This window comes from Anser cygnoides, chromosome 1 (assembly GCF_040182565.1).
Source record: "Anser cygnoides isolate HZ-2024a breed goose chromosome 1, Taihu_goose_T2T_genome, whole genome shotgun sequence".
Lineage (NCBI taxonomy): Eukaryota > Metazoa > Chordata > Aves > Anseriformes > Anatidae > Anser > Anser cygnoides.
In genome coordinates this window covers 58756258-58779494 of record NC_089873.1, presented here as the reverse complement: position 1 = coordinate 58779494, position 23237 = coordinate 58756258, and the positions used below count along the sequence as shown (strand labels likewise).

Here is a 23237-nt window from a genome sequence, read left to right as displayed (position 1 = left end):
CATTGTATGGCTGGAATGTCATTGAAAACAGCTGGTGTACAATTGCAGTCTGCAAACATATTCTCATGGCTCAGATTGCACTTAATTGCTCTGAATTCCACTTTCTTATCAAGTCACCCTGACTGGCTTGCAGGAAGTTGGTTTTAAGCCCTATGAAGTGTGCCCTGTCAATCATGGGAAGAATGGGATCATTTCAGCACTGAAACTTCGTGCTGGTCACTGAGTTTTATTTTAGTTCAGGATGCAGCTAAGACAAGGACAGACACTGCACAGTGTGATTCCTTAAGAAAATACATTCCCTTAACACCATGGAATGTATAAAATGCATGTAGATGTGCATGAATATATATAGGGATACACATACCATTGTTCACACTAAGAAACTCTCAGACTGGGCATTTATGTTTTCATTTTGACCATTCAGGAAAAGAGTATTTATGTTACAGTCCACTCCCATACTCACAGACTGATGTTTATCAGCTTTTCCCATTAAAACTGTCATGCCCCCCCCAAAACAAGATTAATAGAAGCCAACATTACTTCATGTTCTTGGCACTTAAATGGAACTAAGGCAGCAAGTCAAAAAACTTCCTAAATTGGGAGGAGCTGGGAAGTGGGCTTTATTCCCCTCACTTCAGGAGGTGAATGTTTCGTATTTACTGTTACTCTGATCAACCAGATGTAATTTATTGTTTAAGCGTCGACTATAAATTCCATGAGGTTTGCACTTGTGGAAACTGTCGGTTTTGCCCCACTTAAGAATCTGTCTTTTTGTACTGTAGACAGAAAAATAATTAAGTCTCTTAGAGCAATTGAAATGCATGTGCAACGGGTGAGACTTCCAGCAAGGTAAATCCCAATTACATATACTTACCCTGCACATACGAAACCCTCATGGGTTCTCGGTGGTTAGTCTGATTGGTGTCCCCTTACCAGCCCAAGTGAAAGTGTAGTTAGTGGGATTATGTTACTATTATACTTGCATTTTTGTCTCCTTCTATCACTTTGGGGCTGATCATGCAGTTTGCGTCAAGCTCTGCTAGACATCTATTTTAGGTGCAATTCCCAGTCCAGGAGCCGCCACAGCCCTGCTGTGAGCGAGGAGCCTCTCTCCGTCGCACCGGGCAGTGTGACAGAGGCATCCCTGAGGGTAGCTTGTGGCACAGGACAGGGACACAGCATTTGGATAGCAAGAGGCACTAATTCCCTGGCTGCCACACCGTGCAGCAGTTTCTCTCCAGCTCGCTGCGTGCAGTTTGGGGGATTTAGGCACTGAGGAAGCACTGCAGTGCTGCACGCGGTGCATGTGGTCCTCATCACGCTGTTTGCAGGAGCTTCGGGCTAATGGAGGCAACTACACCCTCACCCCACTGCTAGTTCTTCTAGCAAAGTCATCCCTAGAGTGAACCAAACACTAGGATCTCAGTCCCTCTAAGACTACTGGAGAAAAGAAAGGATTCAAGGCTTTTTTTCAAGACCACAAAGGGCGGGTGCCTAAAGCTGGTGTGAACCTCTTCCACTCAGAGCTCTCCAATTCACCAGCTGAAGGCAGCTCCTGCAGTGCTCTGGGGCTGCCTTAGCCCTGCTACCTGTCTAACCCTGCCCACCCCAGCTACGTTAGGATTATGAAGGAAGATATCCTCTCAAGAGTATGAAATTGCCTCAGTTGGGTGTACATCTGGGGAGAAAGGCAAAATAGCATTTGATGAATTGGCTGGATTAAACCCTTGTACCCCACAGATCTGTGTGCATGTTCAGTCTCGTAAGTGCTTAAAACTCATTTATTTATTTGTGTTTGCTGTATTTAGGGGTTTTAAGTAATGGTTTGAAGAAAATACTACCACATATACCAAGACACTGAAAAACATACCTATCTAACACAGATCAGATCACTTTCTTCCCCTCATTGCCCTCCAGCTCTGGCCCGTAGACCAACAGGACTCTTCAAAACTTGTAATTTTCTGTCAGCTTTCAGACACTGGTGTTTCCTAGTTGCTGTACTTCAACACAATTGTTTCCAGAGACTTCTACTCACTACTTTAACTTAAGAAAAAAAGCTAATTATGTTTCCAAACACCATTTCATGACCTTCATTTCTATAGCTAAAATTTACGAATAGTTTCCAAGTTACTGTAGTATCATGTAAAATGGCTTGGGGCCCTTTTAGGTTGGATAATAACTTCTGATGGATTAATTGTCCTCTTTATTTCCTGTCCTGGAATTACTGCTTGAGTTGTGCTACACGGATCTATTTTTACCATATCTTATTAATTTTGTCCTCACGTTACTATGACATGTTTGTGTATATACTGTAGCGTCTAGATCATTGGATTCTTCAGAAACATGTTTTCAATTGCACGTTGCACCCAGGAACAAAGGGATTCCTTTCATTTTGTCATTCTTAAAATCAGACTGCCAATTTTGTAAGTGCCTTGTAATCCACTGAATGAAATGTAAATAGTGAAGGAGTACAGATAAGACTATCACTCCATTTCTAGAAAATGTCTTCCACTGAGTACTTGAAGCCATCAGTCAATACCATCCCCCAAACTGCATATTTCTCTTTTTCCGCCTGAATAAACCATATATAAGAATAAACTATATAAATAATCTCAGAATCAGGACCTGATAGATTTGCTCCTAATAAATAATTTACAGCTCCATATGTGTTTCCTTGCCAACGGTTACTGTTTAGTGAAACAAAGAAAAAGTGGGAAGTAAAATTCTGTGCAAGTAACACAGAAACCACAGTAATGCATTCAAGGCTTCAGGATCAAGGAAATAGCAGCGGTACGTTTAACATCAAGTATTCAAAGCTGGGCTTAGTCGTGAGGTAGGAAAGGTGTAAAAAAAAGAAGGGAGAAAAAGGTAAACTACAAAAAAAAAGAGTTGCCTCTTGAAGTAACCCACATTCAAACACTACTGATAGTGAGATGCATAAAATACAAACTGCTTCCCCAGCTCGTTTTATTTATTAGCTTCATGAGACTTTGCGGATACTGCTAGCAGGGGACAGCCAGAGAGCCTGCAGCCACCCATCCACGCGAGGCAGCCTTGTCCACTGAGCTGTGCTCTGAAGTCCACAGAGAAGTAACGGGGGAAAGGCTGGAAATACACAAAATACCCACATGGCAATTTAAACATCATTTAGTTCAGGGAAGGGCAGCCTTCGTGGAAAAGGTGAATCCAAATGGTTGGACCTGAATTTCTTGGCACAGCAGTGCCCGTCTCTATGGCAGCTGAAATACATCTGTGGTTCTGCGGCCCCTGGGTCCCCATCCTCCCCCACGCCCCCGCAGGAAGATCAGGCTCCCAGAAAGAAGACAGGGGAGGCTGCTGAGCCTTCTGACAAAGCGCAGCTCCCCAGAGGCTCGGGGAAGTGATTGGTTTTGCATATGAAGACTACAGTGCCGAGATCCAGGCCACCGCAGCTAGCAAATTCCCCAAATTCCTCTTTTCTCTCAAGAATTCCCTGATTAGCTGGGAAGATAGCTTGGTGCGTAATGTGGAAAGAAAGGTCATCCTGCCTGCGGAAGCCTGTTCCGTATACAATGTCCTAGAAAGGCGACTTTTTGTTTTCAGCGCTGCTGAGACCATCTGGGGCTGCCGCAGGGAGCAGCGCTGCGGGAACAGAAGCGGAGAGGTTCGCTCTGACACGGGATGTTAACAGCAAAATGTCCAAGCGCTGCATAGGATGGGCCTTCTGTAAAAGCCTATTTTTAGAAACCGCATATTTATGTGTCTTTAATCCACCAGTTGATCCAAGTTAGCTTCTGTCATCAGTGTTACACAGATGGCGGCTACCATATGCTACTTTCCATTTCCATTGCACATCAGCTTAAAATGAAGACAATCTCTCCAGCGTAAGCAGGAGGCAGTGCGTGCAGCCTCAGGACTTTCAGCAGAGAAAAAATGAAAATCCAGACTATTTAGTTGGCTACGCAGACAGCTCCTTGATTGCTTTCCTTTGTTAATTAAGCAAGGATGCCCAAGAGTCAGCAGAAACGCTTTGGCGTCCTTGCCTCTGTCTGGTTGCCTGCAAATCAGTGAACCCAGCTAGCCAGGCAGGAACAAAGCTGAAAGTGGAACAGGTTCAGCCACCTGAAATCTTCACTAATCCCTGCATTATTTATCTTTGTGTTGCAGCTTTTAGCAAAAATGGAAGAAGAAGGGAAAAAAGGTCATTCCCATGCTTTCACTGGGGAGCAATGACATGGAAATGACATCACTGACATCACTATCCAAAGTATACGTTTGTGTCTGGAGTTCCAAGGCCACTTCCTAATGAAGCACATGTGCTTTACTAGGTTTATTTTGAAACTCTATTTGCTTATTTTCCAGCCATGATCAAAAGGACATTCAGAGTGTTCTGTAGGAGGCACTTGAACCCTGTAGACCAGGAGGTTTTTTTTTCTCTAGGCCCAGCAGCAGTCAGCAGTAATACCATTTGTAAAATAAACTAATTTGCACAAAACGTGCTGCTGTTTCCACCAGTAAATAGATGCTGCTTTGAGAATCGTGGTCTTTGGGTGGAAGGACAAGGCCTCCTCCCCCAAATTTTGCAGAGCTTCAGTTAGTGTGTCTGATTCATCACCAGTGGTGCTCTTTCCCCAACCTCCATACCCCTGAGCCTCTTGCCAGATGCTGTTGCTTAGTAGCTGTTGCCATAACACTGGCTCTTCTAATACCTTGGATAAAAATGCTACAAAACATGCAAATCCATTCCGAGAAGATGAGAGAAAGAATCCTACCTTAATATTAAAATTGTCATCAAGAAGGATGTTTTCCAGTTTTAGGTCCCTGTGGACAACACCATTCTGAAATAAGGAAGGAAGAAACAGAATATAAGAAAATACTGGGCAAATCAAAGGTGAGCTGACAGGGTGGTCTTTGCATCTGCATTTCAGGGCTGATTTCACTGTCATAACACTCACGGCCCAGTGACTAGTGACAGGCGATGTATTAGTCACTTGGTGTGTGGTTAAGGGAAGAATGACTGGAATCTGTCCTCCCACAAAGCCCGTAAAACAGCGGGGGGGGGGGGGGGGGGGGGGGTTCTTTTTAGAACTTAATTCCAGCCCGGATCCTGCCCCCACTGCATGAAAGCAATATATCCTTCCCAGGCACCAGAAAACAATATCTGTCAATGACGTTAGTCCTTACAAAAGCCCTCCTTCCTCCAATGTGCAGCCGTGTGGATCAGGGGAGTTAAAATCCTAAAAGACTGTAAATGTTAGGGATGAAAACGAACAAGCTGGGTTTAGGTCAAGAACTTCTTTAAAGAAATTTGGGAAAAATTAACTGCACCAAAAAGGCCACTGCAGCTTTTCAGTGCTTCACAGTGAGGACTTTGAAAATCTGCCTTGTTTATCAGAATTCAAATAGAGATTAAAATGTTCAAGAATTCAAATAAAAGACTGTGTTAGCTGCTCGTTGGCTTTAGCCTCATGCAAGTTTTGGCTGTATGCAGCAGGGATAAAAGGTCCCTGACAGCCAGTCAGTTACTTTGGGTTTAATTGATTACAATGTCATTCTACTGGGTACCATGATGGATAAAGTCGTTAGCAAAGGGTATCTTTCTAGTGCTCCTCCTACATCTGGAAAAGTTATTTCCAACTATCCAGAGTGAGTACATGCTAAAGCTGAACACTCATGGCTTTCTCCAGCCTATTTTGCTTTCATGTGTTTTATATCCTTTATAAAGTTCTTCACTTGCATATTGAAATTGTGAATCATCATTAATTTCCATATATTAATATTAATGTACTAGAATTTCTATGTAATGCCTTTTCTAGCTAATGTAGTTAATTGTTTTTTTATGTCACGAGAACTAATTCCACAGGAAAAATGGGATGTAGGGCTAATGTAAGAGTGTGGCTGGTAGTATGCCATAACACAGGAAAACACCCTTAGTCTTTAAAAACAGGCAGAGAACTACTGTAGCACTTTCACTCTTCTGGCATACTGATATAATCACATGCTGTCATACTTAATAATGAACGCTGTTGCCACAGACGTGCTTTGAAATATAATCACTACTCAGCCTTCAAATAGCATTTTTTAACATCAAATCCTTCGCTCACCTTGTGGCAGTAATGTACAGCAGAGACTATTTGTCGGAAGAAATGTCTTGTCTCTCTTTCGCTCAGCCGCCGCCTCTCACTGATGTAATCATACAACTCTCCTTTACTTGCATACTCCATGATGATCACAATCTTATCTTTATTTTCAAACACTGCACAGGATAAAAGAAAAAACAAAAACACAGTTGATCCAATACATTTTAAAAACACTTTAAAGGGTGAAGAAGACTTAGGATGACTGAACGCATCCTGTGTCATCACTGCAGCCTGGAGACAGACAGTCCCAAAACCTAGCTCTAAAGCTAATTTTTTCCCCAGAAAGGTGACAACATTTCAGATCAAGAGAAGGAAGTCAAGGCTTTGAGAAGCTGCTGCCTTTCACACAGCTAGATGAAAAAAGGTCTTTGCCACTACAACATGGGGCCACAGTGGCAAAGCCAACTTTATCCTGGTGAGGTGAGGCGGACACTTGTGCCAATGACACCTGAATTTCAACCCTGGCTCCAACCGGGACTGCCTCTTACCTGTAGTCCTCTTGGGGCCAGGTGACAGAAGGAATCAGGAGCTATCTCATCATTTGGAAAGGGTTAATAAAAGGGATAATAGACTCTGTTTTCAATGACTGCCTGATACAGAATAGCAATTTGGCTTATAATGACTGTTGGTTCACCTGCCACCAAAACCCAACGCACTGATGCAGGCATCCTCTCCTAGCCCAGCTCTGTGCAGCAGCACCAGGGGCACAGACACCTGAGACAGCAGTGTCTACGATGTCTCTGGAGCCATACAGCTCTTGTCAGCATGGCTCTGCAATCCATCTCATGCACACAACTCATCCTCACGCTCACTTATGTCCAGCCCCTGCCGCAGGTCCCATTGCATGCTGTAGATATGTCCTTTGCCACTTGCGCAGAGCCGGCAGCGATGCGCAACTCCCACGTAAGTGGTGCAAGGCACATTGATCTCATACACGTCACAGCATGGCTGTTCTTTGGGGCTCAGTGTACTTCAGGCCACGTACTGTCAAGGACTTCACTGAAGTTGTAGATAACTAAACACTTAATCTAGTACAGCTGACCATGAGAAGTCTCAAATTGCCACAATGCCCTGGCTGCTAAACAGCTTTTCCCTTCTGACACCAAAAATCCTCCGCAAGCCACTGCAAACATCCTGCACCTGCCATAAATAACCACTGCTCATGTTAAAACGTGGTGACTTTCCTTCTGTTTTATTCTGTGGTAGCAGCATGCTGAACCCATGTCACACTGGCAGCAAAACATCTTCAAATTAATGAGGTTATAGAGGTTATTACAAACGGATGCTAGCTCTGACCAGCCCTACTGGAACAATGCCTTCCTACATCTTTTTAGCAAAGCCCTGCCAGTAGTCCTTAGGGTTTAAAAACAAAACGAAACAAAACAAAAAACACTTTAGGTTTTGCAGTGAATTGCAAAGCTGCCTTTCTCAATGCGTAGACATTTGCTGCTCTTCGGTTTTGTCTCATGTCCTCTCACACCTTGTCACTCAACTCCGCAAGCCAAAGCCTCTGCAGCTCCCTCTAACACCCCTGAACCCCAGCCAAACAGCTCTGATAAAAGGGAGAGTGAACAGCCAGATAAAATTGGCCGCTCACTTGTCTGTTGGCCTCGCTGTACCCCGAAGCAGAGGCTCCTGCCAGTGATTACATCCTATGTGCATCCTCATTAACAATAAACTTCAGAAACTGGAAGAGCTGTCTCTGGATGGATTATGCTTACAGTATCCTCTCCAAGAATGACAGACTGATATTGTCTGGGAAAAACTGAACATACCCTGTGTCATAAACGGAAGTGCTGTGATGTGTTACCACTGATGCACAGACTCACTGCTCTAAGCTTGGAAATGGTTTTTAGAAACAGAGCTGTGTAGGAGAGCGAAAAGTAGTTTCAGTATGCTGAGACAAATCACTGAAAATGCTTTTATTCAAGAAATTTGATTTAAAGGAAAAAAAAAAAAAACATGATCAAACAGCTGGTTCAATGAGTTAGGAGTTATTATATGATGCATGCATAAGGTGAACTAGCCACGTGGCACCATGGATCTCAGCAGACTCTTACGGGAGTGCACTCCAACAATACCAACTGAGGAGCATCATGAGCTCCAAGGGATGTTTGCCTCATCAGAGGGGCACAGCCAGAGGAGAAAGGGCTCTCGGCTCTTCCCACCTCACTCCCCTGGCTGCTAGCACCCTACAAAATGTTCAAGGTTGCTGATGAAATGACAGCGATAACAGTCCTGCTATGATGTGACATTTTTCCAGCCTATGTTTTTATTAAAGTTTTGCATTCATCACTCAGTCATGAGGGCTTTCTCAACCACCCCCCTTGCTATTCTGAAGTATGAAATTCTAAAATTCAATTTCTCTGGACTAAAATTTGCCATATTAATAGATGTCCTGATTCAGACATATTTTCCCACCTTTATACAGAAATGACACGGTGAGCACTTGGTTGAAGGCATGTGCATTTAAAGGTACTTTCTGATTCAAATTTTCTCTTATGCCCTCTAGGAAACTGAGATAATACCTTAAAATTGAATCTAGTAAATCAGAAATCACTGAATTTTTTGAATTTTTGTCATAAAAATGCACATGAATCAATGAGAGCAGAAGCACCCCAGTAATTCATATTCAGGTTTCACCCGATCGGGACATACTTGCTGTTTTTCTTCATGAGGGAGTGCTATGAACAGGACCCTTGGACTTAGATGACATTACAGAGGCCTCCTCACCAAGACTGTAGCTGAATGATTACAGAATTGCACAGTAATTCCTCTCTTCCCCTTGTAATAGAGGTGAATGGAGAATCTTTTTTTTCAGGGAGGTGGGAGGAATTTTCTTTAAAAAACGCTTCATTTCAATTTAGAGCACCTCCATCATATCAGCTGAATCTCATGAGAAGGTGTACAGCTACTTTCCTGCAGAAAGGGAACTGAACAGTGTACAAAAATGCCTTAACTGAGAGCTCCCACTGAAGGCACAGGGAGTGGAAAGGCAGTAGGATTTATGTCTATACACACACACACACACTTATAAAGGAATTCAGTGGTCAAAACAATCAGGCACGTGACAAGGTGGTATTCTGGCAATTCTCAGCCCATCAGACATGTACACCATGATTTTCACAGCAGCAGTTAGGATGCCAGGCAGGCTTCATCCAGACACTTCTAAATTTCCCTTCTGAGCACAGTGTGCAGTTTTATAAACATACGCTCCAAGAAAGCATTGTGGCCAACGTCTGGGGGAAGAGAGGAGGGCATTAATTAAAGGCTGGATTGACTTACTGCAAATAATAATGAGGTAATAAATATACTGCCCTGTTAACACCTGGGTTGTAACCTGCAGGCTGATGACGGACAGATTGCCTCCATACAGCTTCTGGGCCGGCTTGGTTCGCTCTTTGTTTTCATTGCGTATGATTTATTATCTGCCACTCTACTGCATATTCATTCCGAAACTCGCCCCCGCCTCGAAGCGTGCCTGAACCCTGCTGCAGCTACTGCTGGTGGAGGAGCGCGGCTCTGGCAGGGTCCCCTGCTCCACGAAGGCCCCGCCGCTCACGGCCGGCAGGTCGGCCATGTCACGCAGGCCTGCCTTCAGCTGCTCCTCAGCCCCGACCAAGGTCAAGGGAAGGAGGGGGTTATGTATGGGAAAGGTGGGGTTGCTCCTGCTTCTTTCAAAGCACCGATACTCTGCAAACAGAGCTGGTTAAATAAGATAAGTGCCGGTATCAGCACCCAGACAGGTGGCAGCAGCAGAGATGGCCCGTCAATCACGTACTGAGAGACGGGAGTTGCTTAGATACGAGGCATGAGTTCCACACGTTAGAGGAGAAAGCAGCAGGAGAAACACTTGCTACAAGCTGTGCGTCATTTATTTTTGAGCCACTGTGTTTGTTTCTACTGCTCCACAAGCCAAGATACATTGAGAGGACTGCAGCAAGGCTTTGGTGCGGCGGGAGGGCTGCTGCACCATCTCAGCTGTACCGGTCAAGCGGTGCTGGGTAAGATATGAGGGCTGCAATCTCAAGTCCATGAGACTAGCAAGAGTACTGCCTTAATGCACAGAGAAACAGCATCTTCCAGCGAGCTACAAGCCTGCTTGTGCTTCCTCTGTCCAGCCCTAAGAGCCTTGGCAGAGGCTAACAGCAGTGCTCTGCACAAGCAGCAAAGGGCCCTTAAGTTGCAGTGGTCAAGGAAAGATTTCTTACAACTTTTCTTTAAACCCTTCCTGTAACTCTGTTAACTCTGTGTTTGTTTATTTTAAAAAGAAGAAAAAAAAAAAGTTCTATACTTCTCAGCTGATAATTGGAACCAAATCTGTTGGCTTCAGAGCCCATTGAAGAATAAAAATGTGAAACTGGGAAAGAACTTCACTTCTCACTACCAAAGACATATCTGAGACGAAGTACATTTTGTAACGTCAACAATCTGTCTCTTTCACAGGCTGTTCTACTACAGTAATAATTCTTGGATATAATCTCTCCACTTATTTATATTTAGAGGCCATGAAATGATGAACTCAGCTTCTATCTACAGCTTTCCATCTTCCAAATAGCACTGGTAGGGAGCTTTTGCTAATCAGAGCTTTTTTTTTCTTTTCTTTTCTTTTCTTTTCTTTTCTTTTCTTTTCTTTTCTTTTCTTTTCTTTTCTTTTCTTTTCTTTTCTTTTCTTTTCTTTTCTTTTCTTTTCTTTTCTTTTCTTTTCTTTTCTTTTCTTTTCTTTTCTTTTCTTTGCTTTGCTTTGCTTTGCTTTGCTTTGCTTTTCTTTGCTTTTCTTTGCTTTTCTTTGCTTTGCTTTGCTTTCCTTTCCTTTCCTTTCCTTTCCTTTTCTTTTCTTTTCTTTTCTTTTCTTTTCTTTTCTTTTCTTTTCTTTTCTTTTCTTTTCTTTTCTTTTCTTTTCTTTTCTTTTCTTTTCTTTTCTTTTCTTTTCTTTTCTTTTCTTTTCTTTTCTTTTCTTTTCTTTTCTTTTCTTTTCTTTTCTTTTCTTTTCTTTTCTTTTTTCTTCTCTTCTCTTCTCTTCTCTTCTCTTCTCTTCTCTTCTCTTCTCTTCTTTTTTCTCTTTTTTCTCTTTTCTTTTCTTTCTTTTTTTCTTTTCTTTTTTCTTTTTTTTTCTTTTCTTTTCTTTTTTTTATCTTTTCTCTTCTTCCTTTCCCTTTCCCTTTCCCTTTCCCTTTCCCTTTCCCTTTCCCTTTCCCTTTCCCTTTCCCTTTCCCTTTCCCTTTCCCTTTCCCTTTCCCTTTCCCTTTCCCTTTCCCTTTCCCTTTCCCTTCCCTTCCCTTCCCCTTTCCCCTTTCCCCTTTCCTTTCCCCTTTCCTTTCCCCTTTCCATCCCTTTCCTGTCCCTTTCCTTATCTTTTCCTTCCCTTCTGCTAAATTATTTCTTTAGCTACACAGGCATCACCTCTGCTGAAACTGCAGGACAAGTTTGGCACTAGATGAACATACTCCCTATCCAGCTTACATGCTCCTAAAGACGGACTTTACCCCCAAAGTGCTTAAAGCTCACACAGACATGGTTTTACAAACATCAGTCAGATTTTGTACTACATTGGACATCTCTTCGCTACGGCAGTTCACTTCTTTGGACTTATTTACTACAAAATTTAAAAAGCAAAACAAAGCAGAAAGCTTTTGCCCTTTCTACAAGCTTACAGGATGCTCGAGTCAGAGCGAGTGCCGAGGGGGTTGGATTTTTTTCCCGCTTAATGGACTACCTCCTCACGGGCTGATTCCATTTGGTTTACATGTAACCCTGGGGTAAGGATTTTAGTTTGTTAGTTTAAGAGGGGCGGCCAATCTCTTCGCACTGGAACCATTTGAATTCTCCTCATGCCTTTGCTCTCTATCAGAGCAATCTCCTAAATTAGTTCCAGTATGTTGACATTCCTTCCATCTGGTGTCTTTCCATTCAGCGGTATTTTTATTACTCTCCTAACAGCCGCAGACAGAAGTACCTTTCCACTGCTACAAAATGCTCTTTTATTAAAGGTCAGCCAAATCAAAAGAACAAGCGAGTTTGTTTTTAATTTTAGAGATGCAGACTAGAATAACCTTTTCATTCAGAAAAGTCATATATGACCCAGTTGCCTCACTTGTGTAATAAGGCAAGAATTATTCTTCAAAAAGACACATGAATACTGAAAAGTGTTTTTTACCTTAGAATTTCAGCCCCATGTGTCCTTTGTGTTCTTGACTGCTTGAAAAGGTTTACAGCCCCTTGATGTAAAAATACTTGAAAACTGTACTATGTATTTATTTATTTATTTACTATTATTATTAGTTTATGACTGTTTTTGAATAGCACATGTAGCAGCCATGAAAAAAATCCAAGGTCCAATTTAGTAAACCACTCATATGCATATGCTTAAATTTATGCATATGCTTAATTATAATTGAAGATAACAAGATAAAAGTATGTGTTTTAAAGGTAAGCATATGCTAAATTGCTTTCCTGAATTATGGCCTTACTGCATCTCTTCTTAAATTAAAGGAATGTAGTTAAGATCCTGCAATAATCATTTTAAATCAGATGGCATGCTAGAATTTACTCCCTAGTGAGGGGATTAAATCAAAATGAGAACCATTATCCTTGACGAGGCTGTTTCTCAAAGAATGAGTCTGAGGATATGCATATTTTGCCTGTCTACTATTTAAAAAGGAAGGAGAGAAAAAATGAGAGTTGCTACTTCAGCCACAATACTACATGTTACACTAATTGTCTTTTGTTTCAGCAAAGAATATGAGCTAATTCCCCCTTTTTTGTTAATTACGATTACAAACTGCTGAGCAACCTCAGACAAGCAAACATTTACATTGCAGTGGGAGGCCTGTGTGAGGAAAGATAGAAATAAATTTCATTGCTGCTTGCCGTCATTTTGAGGTCTGAATTGAACTTGCCAGTGATCTCAAGCATTTGGGTTCATGTCAAGTCAGACAAAACATTGTTTAGGCAGTCATCCTGAATGACAGGAAATTTATAAAGGTGGGTATGATAACTGAGGAGTTAAGTTTGTTCATATTTGTTTCATTACTATCATCAGACTCTAGAAATATTACTTCGTGTTCTTGGATGTTATCAAGTGAAAACAATGGAAATAAAGCACTCTAAGCGCAAAAGACTACATAATTAGAGGAAACCAATTAGAAATGTGCTTAAATACTGTCACTGCTGAAGTACTTTCTGTTGGATAAATTAAAAAAAAAAAAAAAAAAAAAAAGCACATTCCAGCTTTCCAACTTTCATCAATCTTGTTAAAAGCCCAGTCAGCCACATGACGTTTTACGGGACTTGTATTGACTTTTTCAGGTGTTTTGCACGCAGAAGGGATCAAGTAATTAGGCATCGAGGTTTGTTTTGATTACGTCTGAAACACAATAGCAGAGGCTGGGCCTGCCTCCACATTGTTAGCCTGACACACGTAGCCAGGCTGCTCTCCACACACACGGGCCTGCGGACCACGTGGCTGCTGTTCCTGTCCCATCCAGGGATGGACGCCAATGGTTTGGGAGCACCTGCCTGAGCCAGCGCTGCTGCAGGAACCCAGCTTTGTCAGCATGGTTCGTGCACCTTGCCAGATGCTACCCAGTTGGCTTTTTTGTGACGTGGATGCTTTCGATGTGGTGGCTTGACCAACACAACTCACGCAGCACTGCATGGAAGAGAGGCCTACACGCATCCAAAACACCAAATGTTCCCTTCCTTTTCCTCACACAGAAGTCTGTTACAAACTGTGAGATTGAACATGTGCTTGGCAAGAAAAATGAGCATTGTGAAATATCATGCCACCATCAGCACACACCGTCAGATTTTCTTCCGTTGTCTTTGGCATTTGGAAGTACAGAAAAGTTGAACTGATTTCCTGATTAACCTAAGCATGTCACCTCACTCAAGTCATTGCCTGCTCGGAGATACTTACAGAGCACCCTTCTGCTTTTTTATTTATTTATTTATTTATTGTTCTTAAGAATATAAAAAATATGACCTAAAAAAAGTAGGAAGTCCCTCTTCCATGGGAAATTCATTTTTTTGGGCCTTGTTGTTGTAAAGGGTCCAGCACTCCTCTAAGCATCCTGGCCCCAATCCAGCGAAGCACTTAAGCACATGCTTTCCTTTCGTTACTCGCTCATGTTAATGCCATCCTGTTCCACGGGCACTGAATTTTGATCCTAATATTTATTCATTCTTCAGGGAATATCTTCGTTAAACTATTTCTACAAGCATGTTAGCAAATAATCTGTTCATTTTCAAATGTCTTTTGCAAATGGATGAACTTTTCTGGATGGTTATGCTGACCAAGGACAACTCTTCCTGCACAGAAACACTCACATAGGCACTGTATTTCATACTACAAAGACTCAAGAGCTCACTCCCGAATGTCCCAAGCATAACTTCACTTGCGTGATTGGTCCAACACATGTTTAAATGTTTACAGAATCAGGCCCTATGCTCTTCCCTGGTTTAACTTTTATAAAGTATTGCCAGATGGAACAGATTTTGCACTCAGGCTACTCCTGGAAAAATATGTTAGCTCTCAAAGGCTTTATTATCAAATCCCAGAGTTTTCAAGGCAAAAAAGAAATGGGGCAGAGGAAGGCGGGGTGGGGGGGAGACAGACAGATGAATGGACAGAGGCATTATTCTATAAATTAAAATTTATGTCCTGAAATCAGAACACGGCTAGCAAAGCCAGCTTCATTTATCCAGTCCCTTTCAAGGAGTTTAAAGTCACTTGAAAGAGCACTTCCCTTGCAGCCGCACTCGACAGATTGCCAATTACAGCCCTGCTGAGAAGTTGGAATTTCTTTGGACTCAGAACAGTACACCTACCCTCACAGTAATGGGCAAGATACGTTGCTTTTGATTTGGTTACAAAAAATATCATTAAACTGGAAAGCTTTGCTTCCACCCATTTGGACTTGCTTGGTATCAAAAAAAAAGATAAGCTTGTGTTTACATCAAGTTGACAAATTCAAAGGTTAATTGCTTTTAAGCAGGCAGGTCAAAAGGATACCTAAACAAGGATCCTACTTAAGGAAAACACATGTTTGTAAATGCAGTCCAAGGAGCTTTCAATGATATTTACAGAGGGATGCAGCATTGTCCATGCTAGGTAGATTCAGTGCCACCTGGCACCTACAGAAAGCACTCTCGGACGCACAGTGGCAGTCTGAATGCCTACAGTAAAAACTAGTGAGAGAGCAGAAAGATACCTGCAGGGTGGCTTCAGACTAAAAGTTAAGCATCTGATTTAAGTTAGTCAGCTAAACCTCATCTGCCACCAAAAGGAACCTCCAGTATGTCATTTATCCCACCTATCGGAAAAAATATCTCCCAGGAGGGAGCAAACCACCTTGTGTAGACACTGATCTCTCTTGACTAGAGAGAGGAAATAGACTTGAAGTGTGCCCCAACTGCCTAAATGTTGAATGGCTTAAATCTGGCGTGATGAAGCCCACCCCTGAAGACAGTGTAACTTCAACATTTCAAGTCAGATGATTGCAATATTATCACTCTTTATTGCCTCACTCAAGAGGAACAGACAATTGTGTTTAAAATCCCACTTCAATAGGATACAAGTACTTCAGTCCTAGATGTAGTCCCATAACTTCACCACAAATATACTCTAGGCTTAAAATGAAGCGCACACTTAAGAAGCACATGCTTAAGGGTCACTGAACTCACATCCTGATCTCTGGGCAGTATGTAACTGCTCCTCTGGACTCGGCTGCACATCCCCACATCTTCCCAGTACTACAATATCCAGTGTTACAGTGTTGGCTACAAGAAGCTGAATACAAAATCTGACTGCCTGGAAAGGCTGGATGAGCTGTATAGCCACTATTCCTCTGCTCCGTGGAATATGGTCTTCCAATGGCCAAACCAAGCAGCTGACTTCTACTGCCTACCCCTTCAGGCCATGAGTTAAACACACGGAGCCATAAAAGGCTGCTCTGCCTTCTAGAAAACTAAAAGGAAACAAACCAGCAACAGAATGGAAAACCTTCCAGAAATGAGAGAAAAACTGCTTCCAGGTTTGTCTCTGCAAAGGGCTGCTGCTGGCTGACAGACCACAAGAGCAGAGCAACGCAGAAGGAGCGATGTCACCTGCCATAGACAACTCGGCCTCCTGGAGATGGGATGAAACCTCCACTGCAAAACTGCACTGGTTGTGCTGCAGAAGCGATGCTCCGCCCTCTGCGGGGCCGGAGGGGAAAGTTTTGCTCCCACGGGATTTTACTGTCTGCTTCTTAAAAATGCTGTAATCTTTTTAACTTTTACAAATGTTTTAACTCAGTAAAAGCTATTCAAACTAAGGATGAGAAGGGCAATTGGTCAAAGCACTGCAGCATGCTTAATCTTTTTTCTTTTGGAGTTCCCGTGCACATTTGAAATAACTTTTGTTCCATTTGCAACCCACATGCTGACACAGCATCCCTCCCCTTTTCTGTTCCCAGATCCTGTTATGAGTTTATTCAATAAAAAGACAGATATTCATCTCTTTTCAAGTAAAAGAACATGCTTTTGAATAACTCAATATGTGATACTGTAACAGTACTCCAAGCCAGCCCTTGTTTTAATCAGTTGTATTGACTCTCGGAGTGGAGCTGCCATATACATATCATCACCTTGAGCGTTTACCTCATGGGTATGTAAATATGAAGGGCTAAATTCAGGCTGCCTGTTCTGCACGTGGGGGAAGAGGTGATCCTCTCGGATGAGGCCACCCAACCCGAGTCCCTCCAAACCTTTGGAGCCCACAGCCCAGGTCCACGGTGCTGCTGCTCTTCTTATGGAGACCCAGCAGTGGACCTCTCAGCCAGTGTCTTTTAGCACGTACCCAGCCCGAGCTATTTAGCTCTGGGATGTTACAGACTTAAGGAAGGAAGGAAGGAGGGGGATATTTTCCTACAGGGTGATACTCTATAAATATATAAACAAACAAACAGGAGAACGGAAAAATGCCCCTGGCTTCCTGCTCCTTGCTCTAAACCAGGGAACAGCAGCTCTCAGAGCCAGGAATTCAGGAATACCAGGCTTCACTGCCATGTCCCAGGAAGAAAGGAGCTAGAGGAGAAAGACAGGAATAAGGAATAGGAATGACACGCCAGAGACCAGACTGACAGAAAACCATGCAGAGGTTGATAGGAAGTGGATGCTTGGATTCAGAGGAAAAAAGCAGCGAAGACAGAACCATGGCAGGTAAGGGAGGACCAAACTTAAGACAAATACATGTTCATAAATAAAATGCAAAGAGCTTTCAAAGACTTTACAGACAGATACAGCATTGCTCACGCTAAGTAAAGCAAACAAGACTGGTCTTGTGCAGCCCTATGAAGAAAAGTCTGCGAGGACTGGCTGAGGGGCTGGGGACATAAACTGATGTGGGGCTGATGTGAGCAAGGGTGGAATTAAACTGAACTTTCAATGGGAGCAAGGAGGTGAGATCACACATGCAATGATTTCCACCTGCCACAGAGCGCTTAAGTCACACACGAAGAAGTTGCTCCAGGCAAAGGGTTATGCATCTGTCAAACACCGATGGTTCAGAGGGAAGACAGTACTCACACGGTCCCTTTGGTAAGAGGTAGGTTACACTAGGAGTAAGGGTTTGGTGCATGATCTCAAGGAATATGAACATCAGGTCCGGAAGAACGTAACTGAGAAGTTGGAGAGGAGAATTGCGTTCACTAACCTTCATATATGGTGATGATATGAGGGTGGCTGAGGGATGACATGATCTCAATCTCCCGTCTGATGTGAACCATGTCTTGTTCATCCTTAATTTTGTCCTTACGAATGGATTTTATTGCAACCTATAAATTCAGGAAATCAAGCATTATTCTTGGAACTGAACAGATGCATATAATCCATTAAGGAGAGTTCAAAAAATAAATACAGATGTTAGATGTTGGCAGAACGCGGAATGACCAAAACAAAGTTTTAACATACAAACCTCCACACCCCAGCTCCTTCTTTTTATAGCAATAAATGCACTCTCATTACAGTAAAGGATAGCATGAAGTTTAAGATCTTCAGGTATTAGGACTTCACTGAGGGGGAGCACAGCACTGTTTGGAAGGACCTCTGTTGGCCTAGGGACTGAGGCAAACAGTAAAACTCCCAAAAGCCTTTGATGGGAACAGCATTCAGTTAGACATGACCACATCTGACAATTTCAAACAGAAGCTTTGGAGACAATTTCTCTCAAATAAAGTTGAGATCTCTGATGAAAAGGAGGCAGAGGACCCAGGATGCTGATTACAAAATCGATATTTGTCTATGCTAGTACACCGAGGACCACATTAACGTGGGTTGCTCCATGGTTCTCTAAAGTAGGCAAACTGCTCGTGAGTTAAGACTTATTTCAAAATCCGAAGAAATAAATCTTAGAAATTCACATCTAAACTCGTCCTCATATAAACCCAAAGCTTCAGGCCCTCCACAGCACTTATGCAATCACTGCAAAACCATATCCTTCCTGCATCCTTCCTCAATCAGCAACCTTTTTACAAGCACATCGTGTGACTGGGTATCTTTCCAAAAGGCAGGGTGGGAACAGAGGAAGTGATAGCTGAACTCGCAATATAAATTCAAATTATAACAGCCCTTGTGAGTGTGTGTAGGTTGCCTGTGAAAAGGGGCTTATCTGAACAACGCCATAAATAATTGCAGAGGTCAGCTCATGCCCTTTGAGAAATGCCCAAGCCAACAATGGAGAGAAGGTGGTGTGAGAGGGAAGGTGAGGGCATTGTGCAGACTGAATAGCAGCATGGCCTTTATTATACTCAATATTTACCCTGTTTTATTTTTGTAAGGCAGAGTTCAGGGAATAAATTATCAGCTAGTTTAAAATCAACAATAAGTCTTTGAAAAGCATCACTGACCTGCTGAGATGACCACCCCTTTATGGGTAAACAACGCTTTTGTCATTCTATGCAGCCTACTACTGCGGACCTTTCCTGGGAAAACATTAGCAAATCTGTGATTTATGTGATTTCCCTGGTTCCCTCAGAAGAAAAGTACTTTCACTGCCTGCTTCAGTAACTGCAAGTGGCATGACCGGTACTGTTTTCATTATACGATGTAGCATCAAGGATATCGAAGAAAGAAGGGGAAAACTTACAATATTATAAAATTGAAATGTACATAAACAGGAGCTACTTTAAAGGATCGGGTTTCCTATAAGACCTTCAACTCTGAAAAGCAACATTGTTCAAAAAAGCAGTAAGCATATGCCTCATCCCCTTGAATTCACCAAGATTTCAGCACGTGCTTAAAATCAAGCACATGCTCAAGTGCTACCCTACTTCAGGACAGCAGAACAAAACGCAGAAATCAAGGGTCAAACTGATTTGCATGAAAAAAAAAACAAAACAAAAAAAAACAACAATTCTTTTCTTCCTCTTTACCACAAAATTTGGTATTGAGATTTTAAAAGTAACAACATATCTACGGTCTTATCTACACTAGACATATTTCTAGTGAAGGTAATGCAGCAGATCTTAACAAAATGAGTGATCCAGGTAATCTCCAAGTGCTTATAGAGATGGAGAAGGCAACTAACAGTAAAGACAAGGTTGGATTTCCCCCCCTCCCTTCCCATGTTTGCATTGGGACAGGCTGCAAATGCAAATACACCCTGTATACAAGAAGGACGTGGGTGGCTCTTGGAGCAGTATGTGCATTCCTGCGAGAAATAAATATAGACATGGGTAAAAACACATTTTTTATTAAAAGACAGCCTTGTACTTGGCTCTGAGGAAGAATTTAAGAAGGATTTCATTGTCAAATATACAACGGGGTGCAAATTCTTCATCATTCATGGCTGCTAAAGTAATAACAGAACCCCAGAGGGCATGCCAATCTCCCACCAGCTTGACTCTGTGCTTCACAGACAGGACTTTTGTAAGTCTACACATAATTACTGTAAATGGCCTCTCAGGAATAATTGCACATGTGAAAACATATATTTTTAGATACAGAAATGCAAATGTGATTGAAAAGAGCGGCAGCACTCTGTAAATACATGTTTGGATGAATTTTCAAATGCAAGCAGATGTTTTGCCTGGGCAGATATTTTTCTTCAGGACTACAGAGTTTACAGTCTCACAGCCCACGCAGAAAAGTGGTTAATGCACCTAGGAGCTTTGATTTCTAAAGACTTGGCTTTTACAGCAGGAGCTCTGCAACGGAGGCAGTGTCCCTTCACAGAGGGACAAGGCGTTACCAGGAGGAGCACTCTGTTTCGGAGCAAGACTTCAGACACTCACAGCTACTGATGAAATGCTACCACTGCGTACTTGTGTAGCACATGAAGATGCTCAAAGCACAGTGCAGCCATTTATTATTTAAGCCTCGGGCAGCAAGTGGTGAAATGGCACTATTTACTTTCTTTGAGGAAAAAGATGAGGAAATCGAAAGGGAAAGCTGATGTTACTCCTATTACTCCTAAAGGAAAGAGGACAGTAGCAGCACAGGAATTGCTGCCTGCCTCTCCCCAGCTGCAACACATCACAGGAGTGTCTCGCCCACCAAGCCACAGCATCATTAGAGGCCAACTCTGATAGCTTTCCCCATGTCCAGTTGCTATTTTTCCCCTCAAAAAGAGTCTTAGGGAAGTGAACAGCTCGAACACATCTCAGTAAACACTTTCTACCTCGCACTGTCTGCCTGGTGGCCTGCACAGCTCCCTTCCCAAGGGGATGGGCTCGAGGACTACCAGGAGCACACAGCCTTGCCGGTGACCTGATCCGAAAGGGCAGCGAGCGAGCGATTGCTGTCAGCAGGCTTTCACTGTCAGAGAGGCATCCCGAAACAGGATTAGCAGCGCAACAGGACAGCGCACAGCAGTGTTCGTGCTGGCTCCTCTCCGCCACACAAGGGATCTCTGCCAGCCAAGCGTCGTTCACCTGCAGCAGGCTGCTCAGGCTGCGTCAGCAAGGGTCTGTGGGCTTAAGTTCACTGATGTGAAGACAACAGCAAGAACAAGAAAGCAGCCAAGTATATTTTTCAGTATTTCACAGAAGCCATGCAAGTCATGATCACATTTGGGGTATTTCATTGCTTTCATCTCTCTGAGCAAAATAAGATCCCTCTCTGTTTTTTTGTTGTTCGGTTGTAAGACAAATATCAATAATGGAATTTCTTCTGTGAGATGTATTTTATTCAGAAATATATCCTGCTAAATATAGTGCTTTTACCACCCAACGGAGCTGGATCCTTTTTTTCAAAAACTCTCTGGACTGCTGCCAGACACGGTACACGACAAACCTGAACAACTTAAGCCTAATAAGAAATAATCTCAATTGAGAAATACCTTATGAAAGAACTTGTTTGTCCATTCTTTATGTCTTTTTCTTGCTTGCTCATTCTCCTTGCTTTCTCTGCAACAGCTCCACTGTGTGCACCATCAAAATTTGCTAAGGGTCGCCGCATGTGAAACAAGAGTAGGGCAAATGCAATATGCTTTTTTTACATCAGCTACATTAACTACTTAAAATATACCAGATCTGCAGAGAAAGTGCTATTAGTCCCTTTGGTACTCTCAGAGCACTGTACTTATACCTCTACCACACCTCTTCGATGTATTTTACTGGTTTTAGGACTTAGATAATTTAATTATAGTATTTTTAGTAACTTTACTAGTGAAGGAATTTGTATTTTTCCCAGCTTCTTGTCTTAATGAGAATTTCAGATAACTCCAAGACCTTGCCTTCAGACAGAGTAATATATCGGGTTCTTAATAATGAAATCCAAAGCCTCTTACCCTAGCAAAATAGGTTCAAGTTCACCCAGAGCCCCTGTAGCCCCGGTACACATTCTGGCAAAACACTTTAGCACATGCCTAACTTCACACATGTGAGCTTCACACTGACTTTTGTGGGATGGCTCACACATGTAAAGTTAAATACATGCATAAGTATCAAGGTCACAGCTCAAAACTAGACGATGTAACGGTCCCTGTGGGGATTGATCCTGAATGACTTGACGGTCTTAATCGAGTTGTAGAGTTTACTGCTTACGTGCACGCATGCAAGTACACACATACACATTCCCCTTTAGGAGAACCCTTGTGAGATAAATAACCGCAACCAACAGACCAAAACAACTGTGTCACTGTCTCTTGCCAGCTCTATGCAGCAGAAGCATCCTTGGGATCTGCTCTGCAGCCCCGGTGGCAATGGAGTCCCATGGCTGCAGAGGGTAACAGGGGAGAAAGGAGCACCAGGGATGGACTGAAACCTCCTTCACATGCGTGGCCAGTTTAGGTGCCAGCCCCGGCATGTTAAGCAAAAAGAGGGAATACCTTCCCCAAAATGCACGGCATGAGGGAGAGAAAGCAGGGGGCTGTAAACCTCCAATAAAGCCAGGCGTTTCCAAAGGGCTTTGCCTGAGCACAGCTGCCGCTCACCCGCTGCTCTGCCCTCCAGAAGCAGATAGGAAAGAGGGAGCACAGCTTTTGGCTCCCTACATCTCCATGAGTCAGCTTGCAGAGCTTGCTGGGCAGGAAGCGTGGAGAAATAAGCTGCTCTCTTCAAGGCTGTAATAAATTACCTGTCTCCATTTGCTGGAAAGACGATTTATACTCACTCTCTGAACTGGTGTAGAGAGATTATGAAGTATTTTCCAATATGCTTCATGCTTCTTTGCTTTTGTTTGGTACAAATAACATGAATTGAGCTATAAATACTTCAAAAACACGACGGTTGCAAAGGTTTCTGTACATTCAGTCCTATCTGTAAGAGAAACGTCTCCTCCTCTATGAGCTTCTTGGCTGCTGGGCAAAGCAGACACATGGAATTTTCTTCTACAAAAGCAGATTAAGACCACAAAGAACAGCAAAATATCTCAAAGTCTGAACATTTGGCAAAGGGCATAGCAGGCAGTAGGTGCCCACTTCCAGATCACATCTCCGGGTCTGCTGAGTCATTGCTGGCATCGTCACTCATAAGATAAGCAACAAATTTTCTTCAAAGCGTTAAGCTACGTCGCTTGATTTCAGGAAGCTGGTTCGTACGTTTGCTTTTAATTAATGAACTCATGTTTGCCTCATTCCTGGCCAAGATGCGTGAAAATAAACAAAGGTAGAATTCGCCATGCTGCAGAAAGCCCCAG

The 23237-nt window shown here is 42.8% G+C and overlaps 1 protein-coding gene across 1 annotated transcript in view; it reads right to left on the bottom strand.

The window, feature by feature from the left end:
• Nucleotides 1-23237, bottom strand: part of NUAK1 (NUAK family kinase 1) — a 49460-nt gene that overhangs the window by 7616 nt on the left and 18607 nt on the right. Inside the window, exons 2-4 of the mRNA XM_048049942.2 lie at nt 17815-17935; nt 6084-6235; nt 4752-4817 (exon numbers count right to left, since the gene is read on the bottom strand). Of these exons, the coding sequence (XP_047905899.2) occupies nt 4752-4817; nt 6084-6235; nt 17815-17935 (339 nt within the window). The remainder of the gene's footprint in view (nt 1-4751; nt 4818-6083; nt 6236-17814; nt 17936-23237) is intronic.